Here is a 24,438-nt window from a genome sequence, read left to right on the forward strand (position 1 = left end):
TACAGGTACTGATGGCCATGCTCAGCTTTTATACCACTGCTAGGATCTGAACTCGCATTCTCCTGTTCGAATGGCCAGCACTTTACCATGGAATACAGTCTTCAGTCCCCCTTTATTGATTTTAGAATTGGGAACCATTACTTTGTTGTATAAGTTACAGTAAATGCTGTGTTTGATGAGCTGAGCAAACAAGCTAGTCTTATAGACAGAGAAGGTGTGGAGAGAGCAGAGACAAAGCACAAAAAGATCAGTCATTTCTGTCATTTCCCTCCTGTGACAGGGACAGAGAGATTAAAATAAAATCAGCCAACTAAACAAACAACTGACAATCGGGCATCAGATTATTGCAGACTTCCTTCCATAAAGGTTAAAGGTCACAAGTGAAACAGAGACATCCCCCTTCCAGGCTTTGGAGTGCTGGAGAATGTGGCCTCTTGGCTTCTGGATGAGCCAGTCAACAGCTTAGCTTTGGTTTAAGGACCTGGAACTTCAGTGTGGGTGATTCCCATTTGATTGTCAGCTTTGTCCTTGTGGCCCAGTACAGGGTAAGGCTGTGGTGCTGCCTACAATTTTTACTTAACTCAAATCTCACTGTGAATTCAGTTTAATGTATAATTTTTTTAAAAAATGAATGGGGCTAATATTTATTTATTTATTTATTTATTTATTATTTATTTTTGCAGTGCTATTCTTTAGTGTAGAAAACTTGGAGAACATAAGAAAGCACAGAGAAAAACTAATCACAATGGCACTGCTCTATAGACCACAGTTAACATTTGGGTCCGAGTTCCCATGCCCCTTGGCACAGGGATAAAACCAAGACTAGTTCTACTACTGAATTTCACACTCACCCCTGTAGAAGCCATTACAGCACATTTTCAGTTGTTGAATACACTATCTATGCAAACCAACTCCATGTAGCATTTTTGCTGGTTTGTTTTATATAGTTAGGTAACTGGAATTTTATTGTATGAGTTAAGATATCCCTCCCTCCCCTGTGAACACTCTTCTTGCTTCTTCTCTATGTTTTGAGACAGAGTTTGATGGAGCCTAGATTGGTTTCAAACTTGTCATGTAACCAAGATAATCTTGAACTTCTTTTTTGTTTGTTTTTTTTTCGAGACAGGGCTTCTCTGTGTAGTCCTGGCTGTCCTGGAACTCACTCTGTAGACCAGGCTGGCCTTGAACTCAGAAATCTGACTGCCTCTGCCTCCCAAGTGCTGGGATTAAAGGCATGCGCCACCACTGCCCAGCTAATCTTGAACTTCTGATGGCCCTGCCTGACTCTCTCCAGATTGTTGGCATTAGAGTCATGTAACATTATGCCTAGTTTGTGGTCCTGGGATTGAACCCAGGGCTTTGTGCTATTGACCAAGTTACACCCACATCCAGCAAAAATGTTTTCTGTAAGTTTATCTCTAGTGGCTGCGAAATTTTCTCTAATACTGAATTTGAAAATGAAATTTTCTTATCTTCTGGTAACCACATATGTTCAAAGCAAAAATTTAGACAGGGCAAAAAATTTAAAACATGTTTGTCAACCATAGTTTATATTCTGTCAATATTTAGAAATATTAATTCCCAGCTACACACACACATAAACACCCACCCACACATACATACCCCCCCACACAAACACTTTAAATGTGTGTCCTGTTTTGTAGCTTTTCTCATTTTAATATTGAATACCTTTTGAAGATGATAAAGATATGACCTAAGTCACTGTTGTAGGGCATATGCCTGTGATTCAAGCTTCTGAAGAGGTTGAAGAAGTTTCAGCTTGAGGCTAGCCTCAGCAACTTGCCTAGATCTGTCAAAAAAAAAAAATAAACTTCCCCAAATTTAAATGTATGACTCTGTGGTGATTTGAATAGGTATGGTTCCCATAGATTCATGCTTTTGAATTTGTGGCCCATAGGCAGTGGCACTTATGGAAGTATGGCTTTATTGGAGGAGGCCTGGCCTTGTTATAGGAAGTGTGTCACTGTGAAGGTGGGGCTTTTGAGGTCTTAAATGTTCAAGCTATGCTCAGTGTAAAAATGCATCCAGTCTCTTCCTGGCAGCCTCCAAAATGTAAAACTCTCAGTTCTTTTACCATGTCTGCCTGGATGCTGCCATGCTTCCCACCATGATGACACTATACTAATCCTCTGAACCTGTTAGCCAGCCCAAACTAAATGTTTTCACTTATAAGAGTTGCCATGGTCATGGTGTCTCTTCACAGCAATGAAACCCTGACTAAGATAGACTCCATCTACATAGCTGTCTTAGTCACTTTTTTATTGCTGTGGTAAGACACCATGCACAAGGCAACTTACAGATAAAGGAATTTATTGGGGGCTTTCATTTCAGAGCTGAATCTATGGCCATCATAGAAGAGAGCATGGTAGCAGGCAAGCATGGTGCTGGAGCAGTAGCTGAGAGTTTCTATCTTAAGACACTGTGAGTTGGGGTAGGGTAGAGAGAGAGAGGACTAACTGCAACAGCATATGTAATGCTCTGAATGAGAATGGTTCCCATAGCTCATATATTTGGATGCTTATTCTAAAGTTGGTGAAACTGTTTGAGGATTTGGAGGTGTGGCCACGTTGGAGATGTGTCACTAGGGGTGGGCTTTAAAATTCCAAGGTAGCTCTCTTTCTCTCTGCCTTGTGATTATTGTCTCAGCTACTGCTCCGTTACCATAGCTGTCTGTCTGCTTCATGTTTCCCACCATGGTGGTAACAGACCATGGTTGGAGGCTTACCATGAGCTTGTCAATCTCTGTAACATATCTTTACGAAAGATGTCATGTGTAGTCAATCTATAGAACCTATCTTTATGTACTTTATAAAAAGTTCCAATGTAGTGATAACTTAAACCTTATTGTACACATGGGATTGAGCTAATGACCACCAGAAGAGTTCTCACCAAACTGTGCTGTGCTTTAATGTGCCTAAAATAAACTACTTAGGGTCAGACACCCAAAGTTTGAAACAATATCAGCTACTGAGTCATGTTGAACCAAACTACCTTCTTGCCTCCCATAGATTGTTACTCTGTTGGCTGTGGTAATCTCAGAGACCCTCCACCACTCTACTACCATCTGGAATTTTGAACTCTGAATTAAATGCTTTCCTTTATAGGTCACCTTGGTCATGGTGTCTCCTCACAGCAATAGAAAATCAATTAAAACAGCATGGGCTTTTGAGAGCTCAAAGCCCACCCCCAGGGACACATCTCCAAAAAGGCCACATCTCCTGATCCTTCCCAAATAGTTCTACAGGCTTAGGACCAAGTATTCAAACATATGTGCCTATAGGGGCCATTCTCATTCAAGCCATCTTCTACTCCTTGGCCTCCATAAGTCTAGGCTACATCATAATACAAAGTGCATTTAGTTCAACTTCAAAAGTCCTCAAAAATCTTTCACAGTCCTAACACTGTTTAAAAGTCCAAGTCTCTTGCCTTAAGTTAACTCCTGCAAAATCAAAAAGCAAATTACATACTTCCAACATAAAATGGGGTGGAATTTATATTACCATTCCAAAATGGAGGAAAGTGGGCATTGTGATTAAGTACTGGACCAAAGCAAGACCAAAACCCAGCAGGGAAAACACCAAATCCTGAAGCTCTGTGTCCAGTGTGAAAGGGCTTACTTAGCTGGATCTGCCCTGCAGGCTTTACTGATGCAACATTTCTTTCTTGGACTGCTTCTGCCATTCTTCTTGGCAGACATCTCATGGCTCTGGCATCTCCAACCTCTTTGAGTCTCCCGTACAATCTAGGCTTCAATTTCACAGCTTTATGAACTGACCTCTCAGAACTTCCACAGAAGTACTCTCCTGCCTCTTACCTGGCCCTAGAGCAAATGGTTCTCAACCTTCCTAACGCTGTGATGGTCTAATGTAGTAGTTCCTCATGTTGGGATGACCCCAAACACAAGGTTATTTTCATTGGCACTTCATAACCATAATTTTGCTACTATTATGAATTGTAATGTAAACATCTGTATTTTCAAATGGTCTTAGGTGACTCTTGTGAGAGGGTTGTTAGACTCCCAGAGGGGTTTAGACCTACAGGTTGAGAACCACTGCCTTAGAGAAAGATTTCGCAACCCTCTTATTCCTGAATCTTTCATGACTCTAAAGCTTGACCACATAAACAACATTGCCAGGCTTGACTGCCACTGTGGGATGGAGCCTGGCCTTCTCCTTGAACACATTTTATAAACTTTTCCTTATTGTTTTAGGCACTGAAGTTTCCAGTCCTTTTCACACATTGGAAGCTATTTGGGTAGGGGTTGGTCTGGGACTTCTTGTATTCAAATGTTAAATTTTGTACCCTGCAGACTTATATTTTTCAAAATCTAGTTTAATAAGGGAACTTAGATGCTTTAATGCCCCCTTCTTCTAGCCCACCACTCACCAGAGGTAGTGGAAAGAAAAGGTTAGTAGGGCAAAAGAGGATGTAGACCTGTTTAGAAATAGCCCTTTGGGACAATCCCAATCTTCTTTGCCAAAATAGCAGCAGTTCAGCATACAGGAATCAGCAACAGCCATTCTTTTCAGAAGAAAAGGAGAGGCTCTGCCAATCAGCCCAAGTCCCCAAAAGTGGCAAGAACACCACCATAAGTTATTGGTCCTTTTCTCACTATGAAGTCACAACTAATGTGGATCAGCGAAGAAAGCAAGGTGAACCAATGCTACAATGTTATCAGAGAAGACCAGTGTTAGTCCAAAGTGGCAAGGTGAACCTATACCACACAGTGTGGCCCACTGTTTGTTGGGTTATATTTATACTGTTTCCAAACATCACATGTTCTCTCAAGTGTCTGCTCTAGCAAAACATTACATGCCCCTTTCCAGGCTGCTTCCAGAAAAACACCACAAGTCTGTTCTCAGCAAGACATCCTCTCATAAGATAGTTTCCAGAAAAACATCAGGTGACACAACTGAGTCTCCAAAGAAAACAGAAATTTCCACTTCAGTACCCCAAGACCTGGTTGCCCCAAGATGAGCAGATCTTCACATATACTAGCCTTTGTTGTGTAAATCTTGCTCCCCAATTTAAAACTATTGGCTAAATAAAATTGGCAACATCCAATTCCTGGGGGGGGGGCGGGAATAGAGGGAGCTGGGAGTTGTAGGTAAGGACTACAAGGAGAAAGACAGAGAAGGGGGTGGGGAGAGCAAACATGAGCATTGAGGGGAAGAGAAAAGGAGGTCTCCATGAGCCATGATGGACCAGTAGGATGTGCCAGAGTGAAATGCCTCCTTAGCACATCAGATTGCTTAAGCAGAAATAATCCAGAGAATTCTAAACAGCAAGTACTTGGAGAGCACATTTGGGGTAGTAGCCACACTATTGTTAGAGATTTAGATTAAGGGTAATCCCCCAGAAATTGTGTAGAACCTAATTTAAAAATATCATAGTTTGAGTCTCATTCATTTAAAGCTAGACAGAGTTAAGCTTATTATTAATATTTTACATACCTGGGTAGGTCTTGCTTGAGACACCACTTTTTTTATTTCCTTTTTTGGATCAGGCCTCTCCTTATCTCATTCAGCACAAGCTTTGATCCTGACATTCAACTGCCTGGTGCTTTGTATATTCTACATTTCTTTTTGCTCTGGTAGTTCTTCATGTAGACCTGGATAAAAGTGATTACTAATATCCATGTGACAGTCAAAATTATAGGCTGTATTAAAATCTCCTCTATCAAGAAAATTAGTCCAAAACTTTAAAATTTTACCTCACGTAGATTTTTATGATCTAGGCAAAAGACAGCTATATCTTTTGCCAAAATATCACAAGAATGGTTCCTAACCCCGTAGATTATCTTGTCTTCCTCTGAAACTGAACTGGGTCTCCATAGTGCCCATTGCTTTCAGCAATACTGTCTTCCGAGATCCTTCTAGGATGGCCTGTTAAATCTCACAGCATTCAAAGACTTTCTTAGTCCAAAATTCCAAAGTCCTCCACATTCTTCCCCAAAACAACACAATCAGGCTTATCAGAGCAATAGCCTGTTCCCTGGTACCAACTTCTATCTTTTCTTTTTCTTTTTCTTTTTCTAAAGATTTATTTATTATTATAAATGTAGCTGTCTTCAGAACACCAGAAGAGGGCATCAAATTTCATTACGGGTGGTTGTCAGCCACCATGTGGTTGCTGGATTTGAACTCATGACCAGCGAGTAAGAGCAGCTGGTGCTCTTACCTGCTGAGCCATCTCTCCAGCCAACTTCTTTCTTAGTTACCTAACTATTGCTATGCTAAGACACCATGACCAAGACAACTTACAGAGGAAAGAGCTTCTGCGGAGCTTATAGTTTCAGAGGGTGAGTCTGGCTGCTGCAGCTGGGAGCGTGGCAGCAGGCACGCAGGCATGGCACTGGAACAGTAGCTTAGAACCTCATCTTGAGACACAACCGTGAGTCACAGAGAGCTAACTGGGAATGCTGTGGCCTTTGAAACCTTAAAGCTTGACCCCAATGGCACACCTTCTCCATAAGGTCATGCCTCTTAATCCTTTCCAAACAGTTCCTCCAATTGAGAACCAAATATTCAAATATAGGAGTCTAGAGGAGGTGGGAGAGCTTCATTCAAACCACCACACAGCTGTGGGAAAGCTGTTCACCCTGCTGGGTACAGACTCTCTATAGCTGCTTTTAGGTCATCCCTCCTCTTCCCTATAACCCTTCCACATGACATTACTCTCCTTCTGAATTCTACACATTCAGCTGATTTGAGAGGTCATTGAAACAGACGATTCCAGAGTGACTTCTGTGTTCCAAGGACTGATAAAAGAACTAAGGGAGGACAAGAAGGTTCAGTGGGTAAAAGTGCTTGCTGCCTGGATGGAGACGAGCTCAATCCCTGAAACCTATGTTAAAGGTAGAAGGAGGCCACTGACTCCGTAAAGTTGTTTTCTGAACTTTCATCCATACACTCTCACATGTGTACATGCTGACACACTAAAATAATAATAGTAAATAATAAAGTGGTCTTAAATTTATGTCACGTGTCATTGTAAATGTGATTATAGGAGCTGCAATTACAAATATGACTGTCAGAAACAGGAAATGAAGGGTTTACATCTTAACTTCTGTCTCTTAGCACTGTGAACTTACAAGGGTCACTAGATACTAGATAAGTTCAGTTTTTAAAGGAAAACCACTCTACCTAAAAGTAGTGAAATGTTGGCTGGAGTCTAAATTAAAGATTTATTTATTTACTATTATTATATGTAAGTACACTCCAGCTGTCCTCAGACACTCTAGAAGAGGGTGTCAGCTCTCATTATGGATGGTTGGGAGCCACCATGTGGTTGCTGGGATTTGAACTCAGGACCTTCAGAAGAGCAGTCAGTGCTCTTACCCACTGAGCCATCTCTCCAGCTAGAGTCTAAATTAAAATACTTCAGTATACAAGGGCTGAAGACTAACTCAGATTTTTCAAAGATTAGACCATCTAGAACACTTTGGCTTAGGTCAATTAGAGTTTTTAGAGTTCTATTCCAAACAAACAAGCACCATCTACAATAAGAAAGGGGGAGGGAGTGAGAAAGAAATGGGAAAGGGGGACCTTCCTAGAGCAAAGTCAGAGGACATGCTGCCTGTAGATGGCCAAGCATGTCACACTTTTCCAAAGTGTGACAGTTTCTCAAGTGGTTAAACATTGAGTTATCACAGTAGGAGTCAGCAAGTAGATTTCTTGGTATACAGCTAAAAGGGATGAACTTCCAAAAGAGAAGCATGAATTTTCATAGCAGTGCTGTGACCAGTGCACCTTGCATCCTGGGATCCTTACTAGATGCACTGAAGAGAAAAAAACTGCAAGCCCAGGCCAGGCCGGGTTCGGCTACCTTTGCAACCTAGAACTCAGCAAGTTTATTACTAGGTTCAACACAGTGGGAGGGGCTAGCTAGTTTCAGTAGGAGTCTGTACATTCCTCCAGAGGAGGAAGTCAAAGTCAGTTAGTTGTCTTTTCACATACTGATAATGAAAACTCTGCCATTCCTCTTGAGCCTGGCCCATATGGGTAATCTTTTCCAAATTGTACCATGGGGTCTGAGGCCTCGGAGTCATTGGCATGGTATACCAACAGTACAGTCTGTTCACATAGGTTTGTGCCCACATGTGAATCTGGTAGTCTTGGAGATCAGAAGAGGGTGTTGGATATGCTGGAAATGGAGATATATGGTTGTGAGTTACCATGCTGCTGGGAATCAAAGCCGTTGTTTGCAGGAACACATGCTCTTAACTGCTGAGTCATCTCTCCTGCTCCAGCTTTTTGGTTTGAGACAGGATCTCTCTCTCTCTAGTTGTCCTGGTATTAGATCCTCTTGCCTTTGTCTTCTGAGAACTAGAATTGAAGATATTCACCACTAAACTGGGCACCTACCCCAGCAGCGTTACTTTTAACAGCTAAAAGAGAATTTGACTCCACTAACAGTGGAACTTGTAGCTAAGGATAACCTTGGATTCCTGATCCTCTTGTATTCTTCACAAAATTATAAGCATGGGCCTTCAAATGAGAACTAAATAAAGAGCTAAAGAAGATAGTGATGTGTGCAGCTCAGTGGCAGAGTATATATGGTTCCAGTATGGATCATGCTTCAGTCCTCTGCATCTGACCCTCAAACACACTAAAAACCACATCAGCGGGATAGTGCGGTATGCTTATGCAGTGCAAAACTGTGACAAAAAGGGATAACTGGTCATATCTGCTATACCATGAATCTTGAAATAATATTCTCAACTTAAGAAGTCAATCACAAAAGCCCTCATATCATGATTCCACTAATATGTGAGACTGAGCTAGGCAAATCTATACATAGAAAACAGATGGGCAGTTTCCTAGAATCTGCGGAACTCAGGTGAATTGGGGAATAGCAGTAAGCACAAGTGCTTTTTATTTATTTATTTGTTGTTTGTAATGAAAATGTTTTATATTGATCACGGTGATAGATGCTGAATTGTACATTTTAAAACTGTACATTTTAATCTTGTATAAAGAAAATGTACTTTATAAATACCAAGGTGCTTGGGTGGGGGGGGGAGGGTTGAGGGGGGAGCTCACACCAGTAAAGGGAACACTCTGGAGGTTGAGACAAGAGAATGGTAGGTAAATTGAAGGCCATCTTGGGCTGCACAGTGAGACTTTTGTCTCAGAGTAACAGGTAAATGTGGGGTTCTGAGCAGGGACACAAGCCTGTTAGCCCAACTGGCACCTGGACATGGGAGGCTGGGTGGTTTGAGCTTCAAATAAAGTAAAGACAAATATATCAAGTTTCGTTGAAAACAGTCATGTAAAGATTTACACACAAATGAATTCTTTAAGTACTATTTCCAAAAGCCTTGCTTTTAGAAGTTGGCATTAACTTATCAAACTAAGTATGCGTGCCACAATGCTTTTAGAGCTGGTGGAGTTTCTGGTAAAGTCACACAATCCAATAGGTTCTTGGATCCTATTTGCAAAACTTCTCATGTGTAATATATGGGGTGTGGGTGGGGGGTGGGGATACACTTCCTCATGGTTTGAAACAAAATCTTTTAAAAGTAATCCCAGCATTCAGATAGCCAAAGGCAGAAGAAGCAGCTCTATAGGTTCAAGGCCAACCTGGGCTGGAGAACTCTGTCTCAAACAAAATCCCCTCCAAACTTAGCTTAGGTTTCCCGAGCCTTTACTAACGTATTAAGGTAACCGTGTTTGGTCGGTGACAGGTGGAGGAGAGCTGCCTTCGCGCGGGGCAAGGCCGGTGGACCGCGTGAGGACGGGAGAAAACACCGAGTCACAGCGGCGTCCCTCCGGGTTCGTCCTGGGAAAGGTTCTTCCTTGGTGAGGCCCGAGGCTCCAGGAGTGGAGACCTCTGAGAGCGTCCGCGGGCGGGCCATGCGCTCTAACCGAGCCTGAGCGCCCGCCATGCCGCGGCTCCCGACGGGAAGGTCCCGTAGGCAGCGTCGCCGGCCGCGCGGATCCTGGGGCGAGTGTGGCGCGCCGGGCGGGTCCGCCTCACTCATTGTGCGCGAGGCGGGCCGCGCGGGCGTGGGCGGACCGGCCCGCCGCAGGGTAGCCGCCCAAGGACCCGCGCAGAGCGGCGCCGCTAGCGGAGAGCCCGGGAGCGGGCCGGGAGCGTCCCGCCCTCCCGCCCGCCCCTCCCCCGCGGCGCTCGCCCCTCCCCCCTCCTCCCCTCGCGTTGGAAAGTTTCTAGAATCTCTTCCCAGCAGCCTTTGCGGTTCCAACATGGCGGAGCTGACGGTGGAGGTTCGCGGCTCCAACGGGGCTTTCTACAAGGTACGGGCCGCGGGGCGGCCGGGGATGGCAGCCGGGCCTTGGGAGCGGGGCCAAGGGCCGCCAGGGACCCCAGGGGCCGAGGAGCGGTGGCAGGTGGTGGCGGGGGGCAGCTGGTCGGTGCTGATGGCCTCTGCCCTCGGCGCGGTTTAACGGTCTCGGGGCCCGGGCTCCGTTATGTTTGGAAACAAGGCGGCCGGCGGGTGCTGGCTTGCCTCCTGCCCCGGAGCGCCCTGGGTCGAGGCCTCCGGGACGCGGGTCGGCGGCTGGGCGGGCGGCGGGGCTGGAGCGGCGGGCTGTGGTGCGGGCGCGCCGGCGAGGCCTGGCCGGGGTGGGGGGCGCGGACTGAGGCGGGCAGCTCACTACGACCCGGCGGCGGCCGGGCCCGCCGGCCTCCTCTCTGCCCCGCCCGCGTTGGAGTGGCGGACTCCAAGGCCTACCCGGTGTTGTGCTGCCCCGGGGCCCTGCGAACCCATGGCGCCCGCGTGGAAACCCGGACTGGCGGCGGCCCGGGGTGCCTGCGGCCTGGGGAGCGGGCGGCCCCTTCGCCCCTGGGCCTGGGAGAAAGGCGAATTCTGAAGGAAGGGTTCAAAGGTGAACCGAGGCCAGACGGCAGGTGGGAGGGACGCGTTTCTTCACAGACCCTGGGAAGGTGGTTTTTTGTTTTTTGTTTTTTTAAGTCCTCTTCCACGAGGTTCTTTTTTGTTTCCTTTGAGAAGAGGCCATGCATTGCTGTGGAGTCTGGCCTTGGAGACAGAAAGAGGACTCTCTAGAGTGGAGGAATTTGTAAGGCGCTTCTATTGGAAAAGGGGGAGGAGGCACCAAGCAGAACACGAAGGCCGAACAGTTTTTCCATAGTAACGGCCCCTTCTTTTTTTTTTCCCCCCAAAGTGTGCGAGAATCTTAACAAATCAATACAAAACCTCCTCAGCTGTTGTTGTCTGTCAGTCATTCTCCAAGCCAGCATCTCAGATGTTTGAGAGTCTTGGCTATTTTTATGAAGGCCCTCTTCTAGTACATGAGTATTGTATCTACTTAAAATGGGTTCTCACAGGTTTTCATTTCAGTGGCTCCTTTATTCCAGAGGATTTTATTTGGTATTAACGGTTTCCTAATTTTTCAATGTTTTAGTTTTCCCTTTTTAGCTTGCTGATTAGAAGTATGGATTTGATTTGTCACGTGGTAATAATAGAGGCAGTAGCTCATTGGCAAAGAATGATTACTATATTTTTGTAAATTTTGTTTTGTAAATTTGATTGTAAAATTTCTTCTGGTGGCCAAGTAAGCAGTAAGAGTGACTGTGGAAGCCTTTAGTATCACCTATTAGCATGTAACTGGCTTCGTTGGTATTCCAGGTTTAAAACATGATGTCAGACAAATGATCCAAGCAGTATTTGAGTAGATGTTCCTTACTGAAACCTAGGGTTACCTTCTCTGCAAGATTGCAGATATGGTTGGCTGTGCCATAAGGAATGGACTTAAAATTGTTTTCCTGCATAGATAATGTTCATTAGTGTGTATCATCTCCCTACCCTATGGAAAAGTTTCAGTTCTCACCTTTTTTCAGCACACTTTTTAGGTAATACAGATTAAGCAGTTTTTCCTTGCACATTGAAAAGTGATTGTTTCAACAAGTTACTCCTCATCGTGTAGATAATAGAGAACCATTCCTTTTACTGTATTTTAGGTCAGTCTGTAGTACAATATAATCAGTTTGACTTCCTGTAAAGTTGGTTTGCAATCTTTTGGTGTCTTTTCTTTCTTTCTTTTTTTTTAAAGTTATTTCACAAGCATGTAGCTCCATGTTGGAACTTTGAAGTATTAGTAATTGATTTTGGTTGTATTGAAAATTGAGGCTAGAACTTGGTTTGTACTAGTATAGTAGACATTTGTTTTTGCTATAAAGCTCTGCTCTGATGCCTTTTTTATTCCTTCTTTGATAGTCTCAGTAAGTTGTCCAGGCTGGTCCTGAACTCACTCTGTAGTTCATGTTGGCCTTGAATTTGCATTCCTCCCTTTTAGCCTGGGTAGCTACAGTTCAGGTCTGTACCACAGGACTCCAGTCTATTGATCTCCTTTCACACTCTACAAATCTGGTTATACTTAGACTGGACCCCACCCATTTTACAGACAAAGGTTGGGAAGGACATTAGCCACATTTTTTGTATTTTGAACGCTTGAAAGTTTTCCTTCTATAGTGGATTGTATGTATACTTTGTACAAGATGTAGTCTTCCAGGACCTTGGAACGTCAAAATGGTAAAAAAGGAAAAGAACTTTAACTAGAAGTAATACGCAAATGGGAATTCTAGGTGACATACTTCATTATCTTGTCAGTAGATTCCTGTAAATCATGGACTTGAAAAACAGTGCTCTAAAATACTTTCATATCTTATGTAGTGAAATTATCCATGTGGGTTGTGCTGGTCCTTTTCTCCTGCTTCCCCACAAACTAGGTTTATTAAGGAAAAATGAGGAAGAACTCCTTAGGGTGCACAGGTCTCCAAGAGGAGGGAATGCCTTTTTCTTTTGAATTTGAACCTGGCTGGAGCTTTCCCCATACATGTTTGGCAAGAGATCCACCTATACTCTTAACCTCATTTGAGACAAACTCTCAAATGAGACATGGCTTTGAACTTGGCCATTCTTTTGCCTCGATCTCCTTTAATAGCTGAGATTACAGGCATGTATTACCACACATGACTGAAAATATTCTTATAACCAGTTTATTATTTTCTGTCATTTAAATTTTTAATTTTAGAGGTTTTATGAGGCTAATTTGTACACTGCAAAACAGCTTTTGTTCTCTTTTTTCTAAACATTATAAATGTTTTGATATATGCTGACAATTGTGTGCAATCACAACCACTGTGATAGAATAGTTGTACCATCTTTTAAATTTCCCTTGTTGACCCGTTAGCCTCTAGGGCAGGAGATATCAACCTGAGGCTCATAACCCTTTCTTAGGGGTTGCATATCAGATATTTATATTATAATTTACAACAGTAGCAGAGTTACAGTTATAAAGTAGCAACAAAATAATTTTAGGATTGGGTGTCACCATAACAGGAGGAACTGTATTAAAGGGTCATAGCATTAAGAAGATTGAGAACCACTGCTCTTAGGGTATCCTATCTCTATAGTTCTGCCATACCTATAGAATTAAGCAAAATAATGTTAAGAGTTCTGAGCTTGGCTTCTGTTTAGCATAGAGAAATTAACATTTTTTTTTCTAATTTAGAAGATAATAATGAAGGAATTTTGGAAGTGGTAAAAAGCTAGAAGTTGTTTAGAGTCAAGCGCTTTAAATGGTTTTATTTTTTGTACTTTTCTCAGTGGTAGTTTTTCGTGTATAGGTAATTCTGAAATTCTGAATTTACCAACTTTTACACTTTTTACTTCCTCAGAAATACAGGGACTACACACATTTGGCTGTGTGAATTGTGATTTAAGAGTTTGAGAGGTTATCATGCTTTGATCTTTGTAGCACATTGCCTTGATGCACTGCTCTTAAACATTGACTAAATGGACTAAAAAAATTCATGCATACATAATAACATGGTAACCACGCTAAGCATATTGCTCTTGTTGTTAACAGTGTATTTATAATAAGAGATGTCTCTTTGCAGCACTTTAAATATAGGGATAGGAAAGAATGGGAAGATGTGAAACACTTGGTGGTGAGATATAATTTGGTAAAAACACCTGCTTGCTTCTGTACCTGTCCTACCTAAAGCAATATGCCTTTCTTAGAAAGCTTAGAGAGGCAGAATGTATTGTACTCTGAGCTAAGAGACTGGGAAGAGGTAATGTATGTTGTGTATAATTCATCTGAAAAATGGGATGGTTGCTAGGATACTTAGTTGTGCATCTGCTGTTGCTATCCCATTCTCAATTAATACCTTAGTGTCATTTTCTGTTGTAGTGATAAAATACCCTAAAAAGCAGCATAAGGGAGAAAAGGTTTATTATTTTATTAGATTAACAATTCAAGGTTATGGTCATCATTGAGGGAAGTCAAGGCAGCAGGAATTTGATGAATCTCATATTACATCTAGCCAGGTGCAGAAAGAATGGATTAATGCATGTGTGCTTGCACTCAGCTCTCTCTCTCTACTCTTAAGCAGCCTGTGTCTCATTCCTGGCCAGGGATTGGTGTTACCCACTGTAGGTGAGTCTCCCAGCTACTCTAAATAATCACCTCCCAGCCATAACCATAGGCCATATTAATTAGGACAGTGTTTCATTGAGACCTTTCCCAGGGGATTTCTGGAAGTCTGAAGGTAATAATTAAAACCAATCATTGAATATTCCATTACCTTGCCTTTCCCCTCCAAAAAAAAAAAAAACTATGCCCATTTTCATCTCATTAATATGTATTTTAACTGATGCATATGACACTAAACTTTGGGATCTCTGGTTTGAAGGGAGTCCTTGGGTTCATGTGATCCTCTAGTCTCAGTCTCTTAGTGAAATCTGCAAGTCTCAAATGTCATGCCCAACTCTGACATGGCATTTTGTAATGTTGCATTGTGTAGTTTTGGGCTAAACATAAATACGTTTTTTGGTAGTTGAACCCATGATTTTAGTGCTGTATGTCTGACCTGTATACTTCTACACTAAATATAGTTTGAAACTGAAGTAGAACAAATCACTCAGTTTCTGGTTTCTATGGAGGAAGTTTTCAGTTTGTACAAATGAAGTGAAATTTGGGGCCCTTTCATTGTGCTTTAACCATATAATTGACATATCTCAAAGCATTGTAATAGATCCATAAATAATCCCTCCTTTCTTAAGGTTACTAGTAAAAATAAGAACAGACTAGTAACGAAGTTGTGCAGTAGTTATTTTATCACTCAGGATGAACTAAATTAACAGTGGAGTAGAGGGCTGAGGGCATAATGACTTCACAGTGAGCACAAAATCTTAATTGAAAGTCAAGCCTAGTGGCAAATGCCTAAAATTCCAGCACTTGAGAGGTAGAGGCAGGAACATCAGCATTCTAGGTCAGAAAAAGAAGAGTGGCTAGGTGCTTGCTGCCAAGCCTGACAATTTTGAGTTCGAGCTGGGCAGTCCATGTGATGGAGAGAAAATTTTTTTTTTTTAAAGTTCTAGTTTACTGTAGACCAAACCTTGTAACAACTTTGTCAAACTCCTCACCAACAACTTCCAGTTTAGTATTTGAGGGAAAAAATGGTAGCTACCTTAATATTAGGGCTCTTTTTTTTTTTTTTTGGTTTTTCGAGACAGGGTTTCTCTGTGTAGCCCTGGCTGTCCTGAAACTCACTCTGTAGGCCAGGCTGGCCTCGAACTCAGAAATCCACCTGCCTCTGCCTCCCAAGTGCTGGGATTAAAGACGTGTACCACCACTGCCCGGCCAATATTAGGGCTCTTTGTTCAAATACAGTCAGGTATATTAAGATGGTTTTGAGTTGTATGTATTTAAAATATAGGCTTTGTAAATGTTAATTGTAAGTGGAAATGAACGGTCTCAACAGCTTTTGGTTTTGAGGATATTGGGTTTATAGGCCTGTTCAACCATACTAATTTTATAACTTTTATTTTCTGGTTTTCTTGTTGTTGTTGTTGTTGTTGTTGTTGTTGTTGTTGTTTGAGACAGACAGGGTTTCTCTGTCTAGCCCTGGTTGTTCTGGAACTCAGTCTGTAGACCAGGCTGGCCTCGAACTCAGAAATCCTCCTGCCTCTGCCTTCCAAGTGCTGGGATTAAAGGCATGTGCCACCACTGCCTGGTTTATAACTTTTATTTTCATTTAGGAGTAATGGCCAGATTTAGCTGTTTGTAAGAGTCTTCTTTGGCATCTGGTGAGATGACTCAGTGGTTAAAGAGCACTGACTTCTTTTCCAAAGGTCCTGAGTTCAAATCCCAGCAACCACATGGTGGCTTTCAACCATCCATAGTGAGATCTGACGCCCTCTTCTGGTGTGTCTGAAGACAGCTACAGGGTACTTAGATATAATAATAAGTATCTTAAAAAAAAGTCTTTGTTATTTTGAGACAGGGTCTAGAATATCTCAAGATGGTGTGGAACTTGATATATGTTTCGTGGAGACTGCCCTTGAAGTAGTTGCCACTTCTTTAGTGCTGGGGTTATAGGCATGCACTACTAGACCTGACCTTTGGATTAAGTTTTGAAAAAAAAATGCTTGTGATTTTATTTATAGGAGAAATACATAATAAAACACCTGAAGACAAAAGCCATAAAATACTGTCTAGAAATAGATATGTCCTGGCTATATTTTTCTTAACATACCTATATATTTTAAGTATCATGTTTTGTGTGTATTTTGTAGAATAGCTTGACAGCCTGTTATTTATTAGATGTTCTTTTAGGCTTTCACATGCATCCTGCATACTTAGGAACTTCATGAGGTATGGTTTTGTGGGGGGGGTGTTGTTTGTTTTTGAGATATGGTCTCAGTGTGTAGCACTGGCTCTCTTGGAACTCATTATAGATCTGATTAGTGTGTAACTCACAGAGATTCAGTTGCCTCTTCCTCTGGAATGTTGGACTCTAAAGGTGTACATGGCCATACCTGGTCTAGGAAGTATGTACTTAATTCATTTGATATACAAGGAACTGATTATGACGACGATATAGCTTGTCCAAGATTACGCTCTATCTGAAGTGCCATTTAACTCTAGGGTTTTCATTTCCAGTTGCTTAGTTTAGGATACTTTTGTACATTTCCTTACATGGTAGTTTTGAGTAATGGACTGTGTGTGTTTTTAACTGTATATGTGTTTGTGGAACAGGTAGAGAGAGAGTCCAAAGATATTTTCCCTCAGGTCACCAAGCTTGTATGACAAATTACTTTACCTGTTGAGCCATCTTGTCTGAGTTTAACTAGATTATAACTTAGTGATGTGTTCTTATCACATTATCAAGTATGATTCTTAATTCCAGCACTCAGGAGGCAAAGACAGGCCTTTTACTGTGAGTTCAAGGTCAGCCTAGTCTACAAAGCTAGTTTCAGGACAGCTAGGGTTATTAATACACAGAAACATTGTATCAGAAAACTAAAAACAAAAAAAAAAAGATTCTTAATTTTGTAGTGGGTAGTTGTGAGGTTTTAGTTTTTTTCATCTGCAATGTTAGTGTTTAGCCTTCAAACTGTTTCTTAAATGTTTTTGTACATGTAGCATTTCTAATTTAGTCTAACAGTGAAACAGTTAACACCATTTGGGGAAATCTGAGGCCCTGTCTAGTTTTAAAAATCAAGTTAATTTAAGATTCCTAGTCTGTTTTTGCTTCCTTGGAGGATTTTTGTTTTTTGTTTTTGTCTTTTTTTTTAATGTATAGAGACCCCTTCCCAGCTCCCCCAACACACTTTGAAGTAGGGTCGGGGTTGTTCTCAACTCGGTATGTAGCTGAAAATGGTTTTCCATTTTCGAATCTGCCTCTGCTTCCTAAATGTTGGGATTATAGGTGTGTGCTACCATGCTGTATAGTATGATTCCCTTAAGTACAAATATTACTAATACAACGGGAATCAGGAGGACTGAATTGGGATGCATGTTGCAAAATGATTTAGGCTGTTTTCTATGACTTTTGCTTTTTTTTTTTTTTTTTTTTTTTTTTTTTTTTTTTTTTGAGACAGGATTTCTCTGTTTAGCCCTGGCTGTCCTGGAACTCACTCTGTAGACCAGGCTGGCCTCAAACTCAGAAATCGACCTGCCTCTGCCTCTCAAGTGCTGGGATTAAAGGCATGCGCCACCACTGCCTGGCGGCTTTTGCTTTCTAAGAATGTGCTCTTTTCCAAAAGGGTAGCTTGCAGCCATTGAGCTCAAATTAGAATTAGCTGAAATAGCTGAAAGAATACTGAGGTGGTATTCTTTTGAAAAAGACTATAAAACATAAGAGTTTTTAAATACTAATTACATATTGAAATAATATTTTGAGTATATTGGGTTTTAGGCAATTTAAACTTAACTTGTTTTCACTTTTTTGTTTGTTTGTTTGTTTGTTTTGGTTTTTGGTTTTTGGAGACAGGGTTTCTCTGTGTAGCCCTGGCTGTCCTGGAACTCACTCTGTAGACTAGGCTGGCCTCGAACTCAGAAATCCACCTGCCTCTGCTTTCCAAGTGCTGGGGCTAAAGGCATGCGCCACCACCGCCCGGCCCTGTTTTCACTTTTTTAATATAGCTATTTTAGGTACGTGATTTATATTTTATTTTTTTGAGATAATTACATCCTTCATAATTCACCTTTGCATTACAAAGTATGTAAAATACTTTGAAATATTTGAATTGCACATACATATACTTGTTTAAAGATTAATTTTATTTTATATGTATGAGTACACTGTAGCTGTACAGATGGCTCTGAGCTATCGTGTGTGGGAATTGAACTCAGGACCTCTGCCGTCCCTGCTCGCTCTGGCGTAATTCACTGTAGCTGTCTTCAGATGCACCAGAAGAGGGTGTCCGATCTCATTACGGGTGGTTGTGAGCCACCATGTGGTTGCTGGGATCCGAATTCAGGACCTTTGGAAGAGTAGTCAGTGTTCTTACCTGCTGAGCCATCTCTCCAGTCCTGCACATACATATTTGTTTAAGTGAACTGCCTGTTGAAAATTTTTTTCTAGTTATTCTAGAAATGGAATTTGGGGCCTTGCCTATCAAGACTTAAAAAAAAAATGGTGTTTTTTGTTTGGTTGTTTTCTTGGGGGAGCAGTCAGTGTGCTTAGCTAATGAATAGGAACAATCTACAAACTGCTGTGGCCACTTTTCTGGGACTAGGCTTTCAAAATAATAGCTGGAATATTAGAAAATTAGGCAACAAAAGCAGAACATTGCTTTGTTAATCTAAACACTCATGCATGTGTATATATAGTTCATAATTCATTGTCTTTCTCTTGGATTGAAAGCCATGGTAAAATTGACTATTAACAAATATTACATTGACTTTTAAGAGTAAGTTTCTGTTCATTTGTTCACTGGAAACAAGATTATTTTTGGTATGAGGTTCTTTTTATTAACTGTTCCCTTCTGTTTCACCTTTAGTATGTTTGCACATATATTTTAGAGTGACTGGAGAGTTCTTGGTAATATTGATGGCATTTGCAATAGAAGCTTCAGTATATATTTGAATAAGTAAAAGAATTAGTCTTGTTTTCTGGATACAAGTGACTTGTTGTGTCATCTTAGTAGTTCTCTATAAAAAGTTAAATCTTTCTGATTTGGTTCAGAACACTTGAAATGGCATTTTTTTAAAAATGTGATTATAGGGCTGGAGAGATGGCTCAGTGGTTTAGAGTACTGACTGCTCTGCCAGAGGTCCTGAGTTCAATTCTCAGCAACCACATGGTAGCTTACAACCATCTGTAATGGGGTCCAATGCCTTCTTCTGGTGTGTCTTCTACAGTGTACTCATATAAATAAAATAAACAACTCTTTTAAAAAGTGATTATATATTGATAAGGACATAAGTTCTGATATTGTCCAAAAGAAACTTGCTGAAACACACAGGGATAACTGGAACTTCAGTGCTTTGCAACACGAAAGGAATTGGGGGTTTTCAGTAGCTGTGTAGAACCATTAAGGCATTTTATCTCAAGAACTGTTGTAGATTAGTGTAAGCAGTGGAAGATATCTGTGCAATCTTATCCTTGTGTTTGAATAGTTAGGTGCTCAGTGCTTATGCTTAAGGCACTTATTACTGATAAAAGCTGCTGTGCTTGGCTAAGGATACATTTTTTTTGTTGTTAAAAATTAGTTTCACTATGTAGTCCCGGCCCCTTAACTCATGATTCTTTTATGTCAGAATCAAAATGCTGGGATTACAGATGTATACTATTAAATATTCAACGACATACTTTTCATTTTTCATTTTGGTTTTTTGAGACAGGGTTTCTCAGTGTGACCAGCCCTAGCTTTCCTGGACTCAACTTTGTAGATGAGGCTGGCCTCAAACTCACAGAGATCCTCCTACCTCTGCCTACCAAGTGCTGGGATAAAGACATGTACCACCACACTCTGCTAACAACACACATTTTAAAGGATATACACCTGGATGTATCAGTGTCCATTTGCATGTGTGATTTATTATTGGTTCAGTCCAAATGCTTTCCTTTTTTTTCCTGATGGTGGTTTTTGTTCCATCCATTTCAGGTAAGCCTGCTTTTATAGCCAGATAAGTGTAATTCCAGATTTCTCTCTTTATTTCCTTACATTATGTATGGAAACATTCAGAAACAAATGTAGGGCTTTTCAGTGTGCCCATAAAAAACTAGAGTCATGTACTTGACTTTTCATGTACAATATAATTTATAGTGATTACGTAACAGTTCATAATAGTATAAAATTCAGGTGTTTGTCAGTAATCTATCTCCCACCCCCTATCATCCCCCCCCCAAAAAATCTGTGTTTTTATTAGATAGATTTTAAAGAAAGGGGTAATTTAGGGGCCAGGCAGATGGCTCAATGGATAAAGTGCTTGCCCTTGAAATTTAAAGAAGAGTCCTAGAGGGCTTGGGGTAAGTTGACTGTCTAGAGGAGCTGAATTGGTGAGTTCTGGGTTCATGTGAGAAATCTTGGCTCAGTGAATAAGGTAGAGAAAGATGAAGATGGTGTATGTCAACCTTTGATCTCCATGGGCATTGCCCACCTACATATACATGCATACAGCATAGGTGCAAAAAATAATAGGATGGTTTGGAAAGGAACTTAAAAAGAGCAGAAAACAAAAGCTTCTAATAATACATTACTTTTTTTGAAAAAAGAAAACTTACGTCTTTTAACAGTTGAAACTCTTTTCTCTTTATATCCCAGCTAGGAAGGCTTTATTTGCCCGTTGGATTTGTTCTTATACAGTGAGTCAGGTCTTTATTCTATTTTTCTATTGTGATGTCCTTTGTCAGTTACAGAGATCTGTGTATTATGGATATTAACCCTTTCCTTTAACATAAAAGTGCATCCCCACAGAGATAGACATCTGTGCAAGCACCAAGTATTTCAGTAATAATCAGTGGGTCAACAGTTTGAAAGAGTTTATTTGCGCATATGGGAATTAAGAATCCTTGGTACCGGTTCACAACTTCTATTTCTAGGATTGGAATGAGAGTGGCATCTGGTATCCAGGATGACTGGATTGATAAGAACTTGAATTGTTCCACAAAATCTTGGGTACTCTAGGAAGACTCAAAAAGAGGCTCAGAAGAGGGAAATTATGGCTTGCTTGTTGAGAAAACTCACAAGGAATCTTTGCTTTCTTAGGATCTCTAGGTTGTAATAGCAAAACTGCTATGTTGTATCACCATTGGTCTCTTGTCCTTATGCTGATAAGGGCTTTTCCACCTTGTATCTTTAATTGCAGATAGTCTAGAAACATAAAGGGGTTTGAGTCATAAATTAACAGACATTGAATTAAAGACTATTTGATGTGGTGTTTTGCAAGAAGTATGGAGTAGGAGCATTAAATGCTCCTTAGCATAGCTTTGAGTGTTTGTGGGCACCTCAGTATAAGACGCTCCAGTCCATTGCAGGTTGATTTTGGTTTTTTATTTTGTTTTGTTTTACATAAAGTTGCTCCCAGGTCTGAGACAAAAAATACATTGGTTTTAGATAATATTCTAGAGATGTGAGAAAGACCTTAATTCGTTAAACACAGTGGATTGATACCTGTATTGGGCTATGTTGGAAACCTGATTAGAAAAGACAGTTGTAGTTAGAAAATCCTGTAAATTGAATCATACATGGATAGGGTTGTAAATAATATAAGGTGATATTATGTCTATATACATGTTGGCTGAGACATAAACCATGGTCAAGAAGTCAAAATAGTTGAACTAGGTTTAGAATCCAAGCAATAATTTGAATGTGGTAGGTAACTCAAGCCTGTAATCTCAGCTCTTGGAAGGCTGAGGCAGGAACGTTTCTGCCAGTTCAAATCCAGTCTCAGTTGCAGAGTGTGTTATTTTTTTTTTTTTAAGATTTATTTATTTATTACATGTAAGTACACTATAGTTGTCGTCAGACACACCAGAAGAGGGCATCAGATCTCATTACAGATGGTTGTGAGCCACCATGTGGTTGCTGGGATTTGAACACAGGACCTTCAGAAGAGCAGTCAGTGCTCTTAACCCGCTGAGCCATCTCACTAGCCCGCAGAGTGTGTTCTTAAAAAGAAACCGTTGTCTACGGCCATACTACCCTGAACGTGCCTGATCTCTCATCTGATCTCAGAAGCAGGGTCGGGCCTGGTTAGTACTTGGATGGGAGACCATACTGGGTGCTGTAAAGGGGCTGGAGAGATGGCTCAGTGGTTAAGAGCAGTGACTGCTCTTCCAGAGGTCCTGAGTTCAATTCCCATCAACCACATGGTGGCTTACAACTATCTGTAATGGGGGTCTGATGCCTTCTCCTGGTGTTTCTGAGGACAGCTACAGTGTACACATAAATAAAATAAATAAATCTTTAAAAAAAAAAGAAACCGTTAACTCAGAAGAATAGATTATTTCTACAGATAGATTTGGATGTTTTGTGAAAGGTCCATGCCAGTTTATTATAACCAAAAAAGATGCCAATTGCAAGAGAAAAGTTGCTTATATTACTCTGAGGGTTGGTTATCATTTAGTAGCTTACAAGAAATAATTTTTAATTTGGATGCCCAAAATAGGAAATGCAGGTTAAATAAGTGACTTAAAACACCATTAAACAGATAGCTTGCATGATTTTTCACTTAACTTTGCAAGCATTGGTGCTGGTACTTTCTTGATTTTTATCAGAAGGTATTAACAGCTTTCTGCTAAGAAGCCTCGATCCTTCCTTAGTGTGGTACTTGAGTGCTGCAGAAAATTTGCAAGCCAACAAAGTCTGAGCATGCTTAAGTGGTGACATGTGGCTGACAGCTATTCTAAGATGCCCTCATTTTTAAGAAGCATCCTGGGTTCAGAGATGCTGAATTGTCAGATTTGAGACTGGGAAGTTAGACAGGAGCTGGAAAATAAAATGAACCTTTGAGTAAACTATCAATTGCCCAAAGCTCGGCAAGTCATAATCTAATGCAATTTTACCAGTTCAAGAAAAATCGAATCCTCAGTGTTGTGTAATTATGCCAGCAGTGATCTTTAACTGATAGGATGAGGAAAAGAGTGTCATAGCATCTAACCCTGAGCCCAGTGCTTTCGTAGAGAAGTTAATTGCTTTCTAGAACTGCAGTACTTCACTACAAGTTTGCTTCAGGCCAGGAACTGGACCTGTCTTTAATTACCTTTTTTAAGAAATCAATTTATAATATTTCTGTTGTTCCAAATCTAGAAAAATGTTAAAATGTCATGCAGGAACACTAACACATGGCAGAAAAATAAGCCAGTTACTAAGAAGAACGCTTCGTCGTTTGAAAATAGTAGTAATAGTGTCAGTTTAATAGTTTATTTGCTTGCTCATGAAAATAATTGTGAACTAGAAGCTAGATTTATTTTTGTTTTTACAATTACTACTTTTTTTTTTAAAAGGGTCTTATAGAGGTCTGGAAATCCTGGAGCTTGCTCTGTAGTTAAGGGTTGTTCCTGAACACAAATACAGAGATCTGCCTGCCTCTGTCTCCTGAATATTGAGATTGAAAAAAGTGTGTGCTTTAACACCTGGCTTGTTTTTATTTTTAATTAATTATTAATTGATTTTTTTTTCTGGTTTTTCGAGACAGGGTTTCTCTGTGTAGCCCTGGCAGTCCTGGAACTCACTCTGTAGACCAGGCTGGCCTTGAATTCAGAAATCCGCCTGCCTCTGCCTCCCAAGTGCTGGGACTAAAGGCGTGCGCCACCACCGCCCGGCTGTTTTATTATTTTTGGTTATTGAGACAGGGTCTCTATGTACTCCTACCTGTTTTGGAACTTGCTATGTATACCAGGCTGACCTTGGGATTAAAGGTTTGAGCTACCTAACATATTTGGTTTTTTATTTTTAATTATGTATGTGGAAATATGTTATGAGTGCAGGTTTCTGGGGAGGCCAGAGGCATTGAATTGATTCCTACTGGAGCTGAAGTTAGAAGTGGTTGTGAACTGCACAACATGGAATTTGGGAACTGAGCACTGTGCCGTCTCTCTCACCCCTCCCAAAATTTTAAATTACATTTTCTTAAGTGTGTGTGTGTGTGTTTGTGTGTGTGTGTGTGTGTGTGTGTGTGTGTGTGTGAGAGA

The 24,438-nt window shown here is 41.0% G+C and overlaps 1 protein-coding gene and 1 long non-coding RNA gene across 2 annotated transcripts in view; one reads left to right on the forward strand and one right to left on the reverse strand.

Moving 5' to 3' along the window:
- The window catches only part of LOC116095081, a 9,828-nt gene extending 1,582 nt beyond the window's left edge, over window positions 1-8,246 (reverse strand). Inside the window, exons 1-2 of the long non-coding RNA XR_004120432.1 lie at window positions 8,198-8,246; window positions 5,475-5,632 (exon numbers count right to left, since the gene is read on the reverse strand). This is a non-coding gene — a long non-coding RNA (uncharacterized LOC116095081). The remainder of the gene's footprint in view (window positions 1-5,474; window positions 5,633-8,197) is intronic.
- Window positions 8,247-10,023: 1,777 nt separating this feature from the next.
- The window catches only part of Fxr1 (FMR1 autosomal homolog 1), a 53,178-nt gene continuing 38,763 nt past the window's right edge, over window positions 10,024-24,438 (forward strand). Inside the window, exon 1 of the mRNA XM_031376288.1 lies at window positions 10,024-10,280. Coding sequence (XP_031232148.1) covers window positions 10,230-10,280 — 51 coding nt within the window. The 5' untranslated portion in view covers window positions 10,024-10,229. The remainder of the gene's footprint in view (window positions 10,281-24,438) is intronic.

The sequence above is a fragment of the Mastomys coucha genome, unplaced genomic scaffold (assembly GCF_008632895.1).
Source record: "Mastomys coucha isolate ucsf_1 unplaced genomic scaffold, UCSF_Mcou_1 pScaffold17, whole genome shotgun sequence".
NCBI lineage: Eukaryota > Metazoa > Chordata > Mammalia > Rodentia > Muridae > Mastomys > Mastomys coucha.